The following is a 14,870-nucleotide window of genomic DNA, read 5'->3' as shown; positions in this document are numbered from 1 at the left end:
GACGCTCAATTCGTTGTTTTTACTTTTGCTTTTAGAAGCACTATGAATTTTATACATTATTCTGTAATACGTTTAAACATTAATTAATTCCATAAACTAAAATAATTGTTTATAATTTTGAGTTTTTTCACTCAATATTACACTTAAGTTGAATTACATATTTCAATATTTGAATATTTTATCGCTTATTTAAAGATATATTGAATGAAAATTTGGCAGAAAAACTTACATTTTAACTTTTAATCTTAATTTTTCACCTTCAATAAAAATTTTCTCTTGGAATTCAACTTTTTATACTTGCGTTCATTCAAATTGACCAATGAGAATCCAGGGATTCCGATCCGTTTTATTCAAAATCGCGAGAATATTGGCGTCAGGTTAGGTATGTTGTTTGTGATCTTTGTTGTTGATTAGTTTATGCTCAGTAATAATAATATCAATTAATGCCATGGAATAAGTAGAGCAGCACATACTTTTTTACCAATGGTCTAATCTTAAAGGTATTAGAATTTACTAGCGTTGCCCTTTGAGGAATGGAATGTAAGCGTTTTTTAGGACGTAACAGATCTTTGGTTCATTGACCGTATTGGTAATTGTTTGTAATCGACTGTATCAAATGTTTACCAGCACAACAAGTGATATATTTCCATCGATAATTTTCAATTTAGCTGTACACTTATGTTCATGCCGTTGTATGCCTTGTTTACGTGTTCAATATTCAAATTGTTTGGCGGTTTTATGCCATTTGAATGGTTATAGATATCTGTTCTACCTCAATACCTGATGTATTACTTACCTCTTGCCATTTAATGCGGTGATTCGAAGCCATTAGTTGTTCTTGAATTGAGTAAGGCTAGTTCACAATATACCAGTTTTGGTTGAATTCTTTGGACCAAATTTTCCTTTCTAGACTATCCTGAATGAGATTTATGAAAGAGCAGTAAATTAGTGTATTTTGCTTCCACTTATGAGTAACATGACTGCGAATGCACAAAATTCGTTATGTCATTCCCAGTTCCGAAAATATTTTAAATGGCATGTTTCATTCAGCATGATATTTGAAAGTGATTTGTTTTGCAGGTGTTAAGACGTGAAGAAAGCCAAGAGTACCGGATTTAAAATGTCGTCTAGAGTCTCGCGACGGAGGACAATCATGGAAGAACCGGGGGATACCCTTAGTTCTCAAAAGAAGTCGCCCACGAGAAAGTCTGTGTCTAGGAAGTCACCTTCTAGAAAATCTCCTGCCAGGAAATCCCCCGCTCGAAAATCTCCTGTTAAGAAGTCACCTGCTAGAAAATCCCCTGCCAGAAAATCTCCTAGTCGGAAGAAAACTGCCACCAAGAAGTTAAATATTGAAGATTCCCCTGTGATTAAACAGATGGAAGTTGAGAAGATTGAAGTGATTACTAGAACCCTTAGGCCCAGGGCTCATGTAGCTCCTTCTTTTCCAAGTGTTAACCTCCTTTCGAACGATGACGCATCCTCTACTTCATCTAGAAGACTTGCTGCAGAGGTGCTTCATTTTATTTATTTCATTTGTGTATACTGCCAGTATTGTTATTGCTTTCTCTTATATATATTTAAAACAGTTTAAACTTACATGTATTGTTATCTTTAAATTGGCTATTGGTTATATTTTCTGTGACTTCTGAACGTGATTCTACACATTTATCCCCATGATAGAATGAAAACGAGGATAGAAAGAGTGTCTCCAAGGAGCCAACACCCTCTCTCTTGCTTGGACGAGACCGAGAAGTCACTCCTGTCAAGGGCTTCTACAGAGAGGTTTCTCAATCACGCTCCTCACCATCAGCACCAATAACTCTTACAAGAGAGTTTGGTGGGCTGTTTGGAGTGATGATGATCATTCCATTGATGCCACTTACAGTGCTTACAGCGCACATCGGTCTTTCACATGTAACTATTTTTTTTCTTCCAATATAAAACCATATTTCATGCTACACTTCTAGACTGCTCTTTCAAATGAAATGTACATCTGATTGCCCATTCTGGAGGGATATTTCTGTGAGGTCCCTCTATTCATTTTCATTCAAAGATTTCTGATTATGTTCTTTTTTATTGTTAGGGTTGGAATGAGAAGAAATTTATTGATTGGCTGCCATGGCTTTGGACGCAAATTGATCCTGTTGGAGTTGCAACTTATTTGGCTTTCTGTGTCATCCAGCTGATTCTCTCGGTCCTACCTATTGGCAGGCTTGTCGATGGCCTTCCAGACAAGAATGGACGGTGGCAGTATCGTTGCAATGGTAAATAACTGTTTCAACTTATATGAAGTACATATTATGAAATTAGCTTATGAAGGATGACACCCTTTACTTGGTTGTCAAACACACATCCTTTTTATCCATGATGGTAATTTTACATAGTTTCTGGCTTAGTATAAGGAGCATTTTTTAAACTTGCCAGATGCGGAATTTGTGGTTAAATGAGATAAGGCAATAAAGTTACTAGGCCAGAAAAAGTGCATTCTTATCTGAGGTCTTGCATTTTCATGGTGGCTGTTGCATCTGCTGTGGATTGATTTTGTTTCAGATCTGAAATTTCTAATTGTGATTTTGTACCAATTCCATGTTAGGTATAATTAAACATTGAGTCCTAGCAGATTCTTTCTTGGTAAACATAGAACACAATTTTGTCTCTTTGAATAATAAGTTCACTTGTAATTTATAAATTTGTTCATGTGGACTCTTCACTCACCCTCTGATATTTAGATTCCCAGGATTGGACGTAAATACTTGATAAATTCACTTCCTATCTTCATTTAAATGGAAATATGTACATGCATCATGGTGTTTCTGAAATTTTGTTTTTATTTAATAGTCTGGGTATAAATTTGGGTATTGCTATCACATCTGTGTGTAGAGCATTAATAATAATTATAAATATATTTTCTCACTGTCTCATTCTCAATTAACCACTCATAGATTTACCTTAACCAGATATTTTACATGTGAAATTAATGTAATTTCTCCATTTATTGTGCAAATGCTGATATGGATCATTAATTTTCCCTTACAGGAATGGTGGCTCTTTTCTTGACTGGAATCACTTTTGGGATTGCTTGGTTCATGAAGTGCAATTCTGTGTTTTTGAAATTGTCATCTTCCAAGGGATTCCTATCCCTTCTGATTGGAGCTGTGCTGTGGGGTATCCTAATGTCAATTGTTATGGTCATCAAGGCTATCAACTGCCCGGTGTCTTCACTCAATCCAGCTGCCATCACTCGTTCCAAGCTCTACAATTTCTTTATGGGCCATCAACTGAATCCACGTATAGGTGGCATCATTGACTTCAAATTTGGCTTGCATAGGATATCTATTACTGCAATGGTTAGTATTAATTTGGTATTTTAGGGTGAAATTTTCATAGTCAGTTGCAATCATCATTATAGAATGTTGCTACTTGCTATATTATAGTTACACTTATGTATTTTCATATTTTGTAAATTTTTTCTGTTTTCATTTTTGATTGACGTTTTCTAGATATTTCTCTAAGTTCATGGAAATATTTTGCATTATCACTTATGGTAAGAGCTGAAAATAATGCCAAGAAGTCGCATTTTTTGCTAAATGTCTTCAGATTATCAACCTAGGTTTCTTTATTGACAAAACTTCCCATTTTCTCTAATCAGAATGGGAAACCTAGTTTTTACATTTTTGAATTAGCACCTCCAATTTAATGCCTCTAATTTATGAAGTGACACTGTTTTTCTAACTTTTCATCTGTTCTAATGGCATATATGTATACAGAAATTATGTAAGACGACCTTTATATGAGTGAAACTTAGTATGTATTGTGATTGCCTTAGATGAGTGATTATAATTTCCATTCAATTGATTTATGAAGTATGGATCTACTCTGTGGGAATGATTCTACCTCAATTTTCTGAAGCCCAAAAACTGAAAATTGAACTCAAGTAAATACATAGATTGTGCAAAACGGTCATGTGTAAGAATCTGTCAGTGATTTCCCAACAACTGCCTCACCCCCCTACAGCATCCACTTCCACTCTCACTTGTCACAGAGTCCCACGCTTGTAAGATGCCAATTATGGCACGCCAACAATGAATCGTGATAAGTGGCCTTACGTATTGCCATTCCCTGGTTTACCAGAAAGAACCCTCGGGTTGAGTACTTACACATGAAATATTTATTTTGAATTTCAGTGAGGCCCTAAGAATACCCATAGTAAAATCCACTCTTGTCAAAACAGGAGTATTTGCAGTTTCCATTATTGCTGACTCATCGTCAGTGGCCTTGTAGGAAACTTCAATTGTATACAGGAAAAGGAGGCTATCACCTCTTGCCAACATGTGGTGACTTAAGTGGATGAACTATATGTTAACTTACCAGAAAATTTACCGCTCTTCTTTCCATCCCAGGACAATGAATCATGTATACATGTTAAGAGGACACATCCCTCCCTCTTGATCAGTCATATTTTGTTCAGTTTTTGATGAGGTTTCATGAAGACACTTATGCTATCTTCTTGAAATTTTCAGACAGTGTAAGGTAGACATTAATCACAGTTGCCTGTTTCTCAAATCTAAAAACTGAATCCGAGGAAATACTGCGATACAATTTTTAAATTTGGAAAGAATGAGATTTTTAACTAGTCTCCTTGATGACAAAATATGAATACTTGACTACGCTGGTAAATTCTTATTGTGGTGTATGTGTACTTGTAAACTTATGAAGAATCTTAAATTATAATTTGTTTTTTCTTATGCAGATTGCCCTGAACACCTTGATACTACTTGGAAAATTATCCCACGGAGCTGACATCCATAGTTTGCCATATCCTTTCTTGGCTTGTTTGTTTTTGCAATATTTATATGCATTAGATCTGCTCTGGTTTGAAGATCAGTTTGCAACAACTTTCTCTGCAATGTCTGAGGGAGGAGGATATCTTCTTTGCATGTCGTCTGCTCTGTATCCATTCATCCCTACACTGATAACCAGATATGTTTCTTTAAACAGGTATAGATATTGATGCCTTTATTATATTTCTTAATTGTATTCTAATGACAGTATCCATTTCATGCACAATAATTCTCATTCTAGGATGGATTATCCAGCTTATTTGTTGTGTGGTGTGGCCTTAATTTACTTCTTTGGCTACATTATTTACAGAGGTAGTAATGCCCAAAAGAATGAATTTAGGAAGAATCCAATGAATCCTTCACTTGCACGTGAGTATGGTCTTTATTTATTGATTATGTAATCCTAGCCAAGAAACGTGGATGAAAATTTAGTTGTGATTTGTTTGATAATTTTTTTCTAGTTAGGTATTGTGATAAAAGAAAACTTTTATCCTTTTTTATAGCAATGTGTAAGTTCTTGTTGTTTTCAATTACTTTTTATTCTAAAGTTTATTGGTTACCATGCATGGAAAACACTGCTAAAGGATACATTTATTCACAGTTATAACCACTAATGCAAGTAAAACAATCAGCGCTTGCTTAAGTATTGTTTCATAAAAAAATTTAAATTATTTTGGTGTGGATAGCAAAAATTGAATATCATTAATTGATGCTGAAAATTATAATGCTGGTAATATAGACCAAATACTTGTAGAACTTTTCTTTCAGCATGTTCATGTTTACGAAATATATGTTATGGCTTGTATTTTCATGTATTATTTAAAAAATTACTTTTTTTCCACCCCTTACATTGTAGGGCATTACATGTATATTTTTTCCTGGTTAGTTATTTTTGTGATTGAATTCTCAAATTCTTAATACTCAGAAAAATTTTAATACAACCCTTTCACTGGTTAACCAATATTCCACTCTTTTCTACTACCTCTTTTACTTTTCTATTCTATGATTGGTTTGTATAAAATGGCTGATACCTCAACCCTTTCGTGCCGAACGTCAGGTGGAGCCTGCGGGCATTTTCTTATGCAGAATACATGACGTCGGGTATAGCTGTCGTGGATTTTTCTATGCAAACGATCAGGCATCGGCCAATGCGAGGGAAGGGAATTGACTGCTTATGTAGCAAGAGGGTGGTTTCCTATTACATATTTTTTTATTGCCCAAATCAAAAGATTTTTACGCCTGGAGTACGTATTTCACGCTTTAGATTTTTAAATGACAATACCTATTTTTCACAATTAAATGAAAAGTGAAAATTTTCAAGCGCCCGAAAACACGACGGCTAAGTATGAATGCTGGGAAAACCCTGTATGTTGTAATTCTGGTTCCAGCTGCCGCTGTGTGAGGCCATCTTGGCGCAAGCCTATGAGCACCGCTACGATGCTGGCTGCTAGCAGCTAGCGCTTGCCTTAAATAAGGATTATTAATACCCTATCAAACGAAGGAAACTTTCCAACCATAGGAAATTTTAATTGGTGATTATAAGAGATGTCTCCCTGAGCTCTGTGCGTCATGCATGCATTGGTAATCTCAGACGATGTAAAACTCCTGACTACTCGTATAGCATCTAGGTCCGTGTGACGTCACGTGGAGTGGCATCAATCCGACCTGCCGCCAATCTGACCTTTTTCAAATGAGGTTAAAATTGACCATTAACATTCGTCTAAACAGGGATTTCTAAAAGCTAATAATTTGTATATTATGAATATACTAATGGTAGGTAACAAATCGCAATCAATGCCTTTAGTTGAAATGAAATTTTAGTTTTAAAAATAACAGACTTCTGGACTTATAGTCTTAGTACCTTGTGTACACTAACTTTCTTGCTGTTAATGCTAGAAGTCCATTTAAAATTCTGCGATGCTTGAAAAATGTTAATTATTCTTTTAGAAGAGTAAATTGTAAAAAATCAAATGCAGTATTTGGTTGAAAAAAATGCTGGTAATGAAAGAAGTTGACCGTGGATTCATGCCAATACGTATAGGGTTAGAGGGTGTAGTCCAGTGGTCGGGGTAAGGGCTGAGCACCCCATAGAGTTGGGTCCCAAATCAGAGGTAACTCCAACCACAAAAAAGAGCTCCACACAGAAAGGTTTCAAATATTCTTATGCTACTCGTAGCACAGAAAATGTTTTCCTATTGTAGGCACCAGCAGGAAAGGGTTAAGATGGTGGTTCCCAATCGGTGATATGAGGAACGTACCCCTTGGAGATACGCAACAAACCAGTCAGGGGTACGCTGAAAATAATCGGTAATAGTGGACACCAAGAATTAAGTATCCCTTAATCAGGAAAAATGAATAAATATTTCACGGGGTGTTTAAAACAAATTTTTTATTTGTACAATTATTTATAGCTAAATGTATTACCTACCCATAGTGACATTATGCAAAAAAAATGTGCAAGTTACATTTGTGGGGCTATAATTTCAGTCATACATTTAGAGGGGTATGGGAGGAAAAAAAGGTTGGAAACCACTGCCTTAACGCAAGGATACACCGGTGCAACTGCAATTGTGATGTATGCCATGACCACTCACACAATCAGCATAGGTTGGGTCCGATAGAAGTTGGATAATGTGCTTGATGAATTAAAACTGTGTTTTATTTCTGGTTTCAGAACCAGTTAGTCAAACCAAGTAAAAAGTTTTCGTTGTATGATTTGGATCCAACCTACGAGTCAGGTTTTGCATCTTTCCATTTGATGCAACATTGAAACTGGCTATATGCTATAGATGCTGGGCAGTGCTGTAGTTGGGAAAAAAATTGAGGCGTTCTCACCAAAAATCACTTAAGGAAGTTCCAGACGGACACATAGAAGGCTTCGTTGAGTGAGTCACGTTTTTGACACGCTGTTTCTTCAGCTGATGTTATTCCTGATGTGAGCCAAGACTGCACATAAAATTTCTGAATTAAATTTTTCCAATGGCGGCGCAACACTTCTGAAAAAATTTATCTTCCAGTCGTTCTATCAACTAACTGTTTCTTTTTTAGTGAGAATGTCATTCTTAGCACTAAATGCTCTTTTGCATCCGGCTATGGATATTGGAATTGAAATAATTATTTGTAGTAATTTTTTAAGGTCTTCAGGTTTCATGTTCATGTCCACATATTCCCTGAATGCCTGAATGTATTTTCTCATTTCTTGAAGTCTAAAAACCTCACATTTATTAGAGATGCTCCTATCTCCACAACCTATGTCAGTATCTTGTGGCCAATGCTTTGTCGCTACAAGAGCAAGATCTTTCAACAATACTTCAGTCCTCAGCTTCTTTTCGTTTTCTGTGCTGCTTTGCTTGGTCTGAGAACCTGTATGGGATGTATGGCTAAGATTGGCGACAAGTCTGTGTTTGAGATTTTCAGCTAGACTTTGGTAAAACTGGACACTATTTATTTGAGCAACTTTATGGGTGTTAAGTAATGTCTTTAAAGACCTTGTTTTTAGCTATTTAGTAGCACCCTCAGCATGAGAACCTGGAGAAGATGCCATGGACTCCAGTACACGGATACTACATATTATAGTCTTGTCAGCTTCGGTAATCATTATGTCTCTTCTTTGTGATAAAATATTATTATAGTGGTAATCCATAGACGAAGTCTTCGCGCAACTGAACAAGCTTCAGCAGTTGGTCCGGAAAAAAAAAAAAATCAGGTTCCGCTATCTTACTTCCGTTTTTTTATTCTCAATCATTATTAAAAGTAACTTTCAACAAACTAAGTCGACAAACTCTTGGCTACCAAAGTACATTGTAATTTTTCCGTTGATAAAAAACCGGCATTGTCCACGAAGATAAGAAATTAAGTATTTCATAGAAATCTTAACACTTTGAAGAAGCAAAGATAAATCTGAGAGCTCAATTAAAGCATTGTATACAACTGCTAAATTTATAATAAAAATAGAAGAGCTCAAAGTTTTGCAAAGGCCTCCATATTTAGACCTTTATCTAGAATCCTTGTATTCATCAGCAACAGCTTCTGTGAAATGTTTGACTAGAGATCTATAGTCATTCCAAACAGATTTCACAGTTCTAGCACTAGAGGCACCCCATCTGATTGTTAATATTCTTCCTCATTTATTTAGTTTTTCACCAACACCTGCTGCTCATTCTCTAAGCTGAGCTTCATTTTTTGGTGACGTGCTATAGACAGTATATAGTTTACCAAAGAAAAATTGGAAATGAGTAAGACCTTGAACCTAATCTCTCGTGTCGTGTACTGCTAGTTCAAGTCTGTGGTTAGCACAGTGCCAAACAATCAAGTGAGGAAACATGTTCTCTTACGCCACAGCAACTCCATTTCTCTTTCCTAACATAACCGAGACTCCGAAGTTATCTTTGATGTAAGAATGAGAAAAACCATTAGAACTAAGATTCTGCAAAATGGCATCCATGATTGAACTGAATTTCATATCATTAAGTTCTTTGAGATCCCAAAAAATGAATGAACTACAATGTTTTCTGATATGGCACATCTCAAACATAACACAAGTACTGGTAAATTACTGCAGGTAGTGGACTTGTCTACCATAACACTCATTTTAATATTATTTTTTATTAGGTGATTAGCTATTTTCTTCCTCATCTCTGTGGCTCTATGAGCCGTAATCTTGGTACAACTGAAATTTGAATGTAAGACTCATCCCATATCCAAACCATTAAGTTCTTGGTCTTGAATGTCTATTGGAAAATCGGTGAATGGTCTTCCTTGCTTTGGCTCTTTATATGCTATCCTAAACAGTGTACTTGTTGTCTCACACTGTTTAACCAACATTTTATCTACCCCTGTTTCTAAAGGTTTGCTCTCAGCACTAGCCTTAGCCAGGTCTGCACATGCATATGACTCATAATTTTTTAAATTTTCATATATCTTCTTTCTTAAACTATTTTGCTGCAAATCTTTAGTATTTCCAAAGCAGGTAATTTCCCCATCAACCCACTCTTTAGGGGGTTTTAATCCTGAGCCTTGCTGTGGTCCCAAACCATGCCTGCTAGATTGAGCGCAATAAGAACAACCAAGTTTTTTGTCCTTTATTACTAGCCTGGTGTTTTCAGTTTTAAAGTAATTGTGCTGAGACTCCGACCAGCATTCTGGATAATCCAGAATCACTGAACTTACTTGACCAGAAGGAATAACTGAATCACTTCTTACATCTTGAGTTCCTCCTCAAAATCTTTGTCCTTTGAGATGGTCGATCTTTTCGAAGGGCCTTGCTGGTCACAGGTAGCACTGTTCTCTTCAACATCCCTGTTATCATCTGGAGTTTTTTGTTAGCCACTATTTCACTAGTTAAGCCAGCTCATTATTACTTTGAAATTATGATATATGTACATACTTTCACACGCACTCACACACTTTACGCAGATGGTTTCTAACAACAAATCAGACTCAATTCTAACAACGGTACAGGGTGGCACTGAAAACACACAAGCAAGCATTTACCGCCAAAAAAAAACAAGTTCACTATCTCGCCAACAGCTGATCATGTATTATTCATCCGACCACGATTGAGGTGTCAAACTGTAACTCTTATGGGCCCAATTAGTTCCAAGTTGTGCCACGAGATAACTATGAACAAGTAAATGATCATTTCCGATTTTTCTTTCTGAAATCCATTGGACAATTTACAGAAGGGCTATTTTTTACAGATTTAAAAAGGTAGTTTAACCGGTACGCTTATGGCGAGTTTGGATTTTAGGGGGTATGCCGTAGTGGCCCAACTACAGCACTGATGGTGGATCATGCTTGTGCACCCTTGTCCTTAACCATTAGTACCTGAAGATTTTGGTGTAAAACTGCACCCTATACCATTTTCACATGACAATTTTGTGATCTTAATTCCATCATTGCCTTCTCTTTCAAGAAAATGAGGGCTATTAAGATTGTTGGAATTCTCATAAATACTATTTTTGTTTAGTCAATGATAACTGGGAAAACTGCTGGCCAATGTTATTGTGATCTTATCTTCTGTATTCATTTTCAGATTTGGAAGTTATACCAACTACACGTGGAAAGAAACTTTTGGTCACTGGATGGTGGGGATGGCTTCGTCATCCAAATTATTTAGGTGATATCATCATCAATTGGTCTTGGGTCCTAACTTGTGGTATGTATAACTTGTTCGCTCCATTTATGATGGAGTGCCTAGTCTATTATCCTTGTTACTTATGTTCCTATATCACCAACAAGCATAGTGTCAGCAGTGCTAAATATTATGGAACTATGGGCAAAATCTTGACTGTCAAAGAACTGTGCATGTAAAATATATAATTTTACTATTGGTTCACAGTAATTAAAAAATAGTTGTAATATTAAATTCAGTTTTAAATAAAAATTATGAATTTTGGCTAGTTCTAACCCTATTATAAAATTTACCGTATAAGCGCATATAAGAACTGCACGTGTGTAAGAGGCGCACCCTTATTTTGAGCATTGAAGCTAAAGAAAAAAAAATTTGCCGCATTTTTTTAATCCTATTGCATGGTGTTGCAGACCTATGCCTGGAATTTCGACAGTTATCAAAATTTCATCTTTCAATGCTAAAATGTTACACGGCTTTTTTTCAGCTAAATTTACACGATATATATGGCGCTAGGAGATATCTAGGTTTTAACTTGTAGTCTTAACCTTATGATGCTTACTAGGGATGGTCAGATCGGATACCTCGGATCCAAATATCCACGGATAATGCCCTTCACCTTATACTCCGGATGCAAATTCGTCGAAGAAATTGAATCTGAATCCAAAGGTTTAAATCAATGCTTTCGTGAATGCAACGTCCCATAAGAGGAAGTAGAAAGAGTTCAGATCCTCTCTTTGCATACGCCGTTGCTCTACAATGCTTGTCCTACTCACGAACAATTTTGTTTAAAAGCTCTCGAAGGAGTAGTTGTGAAAATTTTTAAGGCAAAACATGACAGGCACAAAGCATGAACCTTCTCAAGAGATTGAACAACAATCAGGGGAATCTCAGTGCCGTAGGATAATAATCACGTTTTAGATTTCATGGAACCACATTCGGCCCTCCATCACCCAATGCCTCAGCCATTTTTTTCCTTTCGGAGACCTCACAGACCATAAATCACTTGCCTCAAAGGAAAACATCAAGTTACACGGGAACAATGGAAACGTGTTTCATCCCTACCCCATCTCACCAACTGACCTTTTTCAGACTACAAGGTTCAATTCTCCCAGTTTCTGGAGGCCAAATGCTAGGTGAGTCACCTACTGAACTCAAAGATATCTCGATAGCTTTCAGCAATTGTATGACTCGCACGAGGTTCAAAAAAGAATGAGACCAAACGCGACACATATCTGCCAGCATTTAAGTTTTTTAAGCTCTTATGTATTGAACCAAAGATTTAAAGTCACAACAAGGCTACTACTATTCAACATAGTCCATAGGACCATTTGAAACAAGCATCTCATTCAAACATGACGAGACGGACTGGAAACTTCAGGCAACGCACACTACGTATATGACATTGCTGCCCCTTTGCTTTAAAGGCAGCGACGTCACATGCAAGATTGGACGTGTTCTTCCCTTGCTCCTTCGCTCGTAATCTCGTTGCTTGAAGGACGAAGGAAGTGCGCTCCTTCCCCTCAACCTCTTCTTTAGAGCTCTTCACTTATAAGCTTTTCTGATTTCTTCTGTCCAACATTTTGTCCAACAATGTACACACGTTAGAATTTTTTAAACTGCAGGTTTTGACAAAAAATATAATTTTCAGTTGCAATAATCCTGATAGTAGCATCTGAAGATGGTTTTTGAAAAAATCAGGTCCTTAGCGTAATGGAAATTACTCGGCAAGACAGATATTGACTATTAACCAGATATTCAACAAAACTCCACGTTTCTCTACGTTTGATATGCGATTACTATTTGCAGTATAAATGGTGCGGGATGCCCACTCGTGGCAGTAAATTTTGCGTGCCCTCCAGAGCGAAAAACCCCATGCGATCTTTTCCATGTTCACCTTTGAGGTACCGACATAGCGGCACGATGCCTACAAGTAAGAAAAGCAACCAGGAGCGTTTTAAAAATACGTCACTAAGGGAGAAACTCCCCTGCCTGGTGCTTGTTTTTGACCTAGGGTTTCATATGACTGACTCACGCTGAAAACCAGGGCCACTCAGTTCCCTTTGGACTTGTGACCGGGGAAGGGGGAAGATAAGAAGTTTGAGTAAGAGACGCGCCCCCATTTTCGGCTGCAATTTCTGTGAAAAAATGTGCACCTCTTACATGCGCTTGTACGGTATTTGAAAAATTTCAAAATAATTCCTGGTTTAGGCTATTCAATTTTTTCGTACATTTCAGGATTCCATTCACCTCTTCCTTTTGTTGCACCAATCCTCACCATGATTGCCTTGATGTGTCGTGCCCATCGTGATGGCAATAGATGCCTACAGCGATATAATGCTGCTTGGGAAAGATATTGTGCTCGAGTACCATATCGGGTTCTCCCTGGTGTGTACTAAACTTGATTGACCCTGGTGTGTATTGTGTGTGTGCCTTTATATTCCATGACTACATTAGAAAAAGTACAAAATAAATTTAGTTGGTAGGAGATAAAAAAAAGTATTTTTTAGTGAGTTTGTTTAGAGCTAAAAAGAGATAATGTAATCAGAGCAAATCAATTTTGTATGGCATAGTTTTATTGCCAAGACATACCATCATAAGGTGGCACTTGTATGTTTTGAACAATTTTATTTTGAATGTATTTAAAATACATTTATAATATCTTGTAGAGTTTTTGAAGTTTTGGTACTAACTGAAGGAAAAAATTGTCCTCCTTCTATTCTCTGTCATTGTACTGAATTTACTTCATTTAGATTGATGAAGATACTGTGTACCCCATATCATCAAATCATTATTTTAAGAAGTTATTTTTAGTGTGTATTTAGGGTTAATGCTGGACTGGTTATTGGGACTTTACCATTGGTATTGAAGCTGTGGAGTTTCAATTACAAATTGGTTCTAAAAACATGAAATTATGATTTTTTGTATTATGTGCAATTTTTTTTCTTTTTAAGCACTTTTGTACCAGTCATGCTTGTGAATTCTTTATAATTCTGATATTTAATTACATCTAATCAAACTGTGACACATTGCCAAAGTTGCTCTTATTCTTTAAGTGTAATTTATATACCGTATTGTCTCTTTCATGCGGGATGTACATAAAAGTATTGGACAATGATTTATGCTAATTCTGGTTCTTGGCGATATGTTGTTGTGCATAATCTGTGCCATGAATCTAATTTGCTGTCATTATTAGTGCAAAACTTCTGATCATAAATTTGCAAGAGGAAATTTCTTGAATGAAGTGTGTACTTAGCAATAATAATTGAGAGATTATGTTGTAAATTAAGCAAAGATAACTTTAGCCGAAAACCTTGTATATGCATGGTACTAAGTTGCTGGAAAATCATCATTTTGTAATATCTTAAGGTCATGGGCCTTTTGCCTTTTTTATACCCAGAAAGATTGAACTTAACCTTTGGCAATTTTTACACTTTTAAAAGTATTATTGATTTAAATGCTATTGTGTGAATTCTGTGCCCTATGGGACATATGTGTTTGGATTATATGTCATCTACACGTTGAAGGAAACTGTTTTTTACATATGACTGGGCTGTGCTCATTCATGGTATGTGTAACACTATTAGTGTTTGACATTGTCCATAGGTTGCTGGTGTATGAGGACTTTGTACATTATTCGGTTGAATGAAGATGAAAGACCCACAAATTCAATTCATTTCACCTTCCCTCACTGCCTCGTAATAATAATAAGTGGAGATGGTAAGAAAAATATGGGGAGTGTTGAGGCCTAGTGGAAAGTGTCAGGATGCTGATTGGAGGGTCCTGGGAGAAGTTGTCAGACACCGTAAACAAAAACGTCTTTGATTGTGAGGTAGCCCAGAGAAAGGTACTGGCCTCCATACCCTAAATGTGTGATATTCACATGCCTGTGGCTT

The 14,870-nt window shown here is 36.5% G+C and overlaps 1 protein-coding gene across 4 annotated transcripts; it reads left to right on the top strand.

The window, feature by feature from the left end:
* Positions 1–285: 285 nt before the first annotated feature.
* Positions 286–14,639, top strand: LOC124157872 (delta(14)-sterol reductase TM7SF2). Of its 4 annotated transcripts, none has more exons than XM_046532930.1 (9): positions 286–382; positions 1,081–1,513; positions 1,684–1,917; positions 2,087–2,267; positions 3,040–3,350; positions 4,754–5,001; positions 5,086–5,213; positions 10,879–11,001; positions 13,213–14,639. In XM_046532930.1, the coding sequence occupies exons 2-9, from the start codon at positions 1,121–1,123 to the stop codon at positions 13,371–13,373; spliced, it is 1,779 nt and encodes a 592-aa protein (XP_046388886.1). In that variant the 5' UTR covers positions 286–382; positions 1,081–1,120; the 3' UTR covers positions 13,374–14,639. The 4 variants fall into 4 exon arrangements, with proteins under 4 accessions (XP_046388886.1, XP_046388887.1, XP_046388890.1 ...); XM_046532931.1 differs by lacking the exon at positions 286–382 and adding an exon at positions 400–500; XM_046532934.1 differs by lacking the exon at positions 286–382 and adding an exon at positions 534–589.
* Positions 14,640–14,870: the final 231 nt, after the last annotated feature.

Source organism: Ischnura elegans, chromosome 4 (assembly GCF_921293095.1).
Source record: "Ischnura elegans chromosome 4, ioIscEleg1.1, whole genome shotgun sequence".
In the NCBI taxonomy this organism is placed as follows: Eukaryota; Metazoa; Arthropoda; class Insecta; order Odonata; family Coenagrionidae; genus Ischnura; species Ischnura elegans.
Note: the sequence above shows the minus strand (reverse complement) of the source record. Positions and strands in the feature narration are given on the sequence as shown.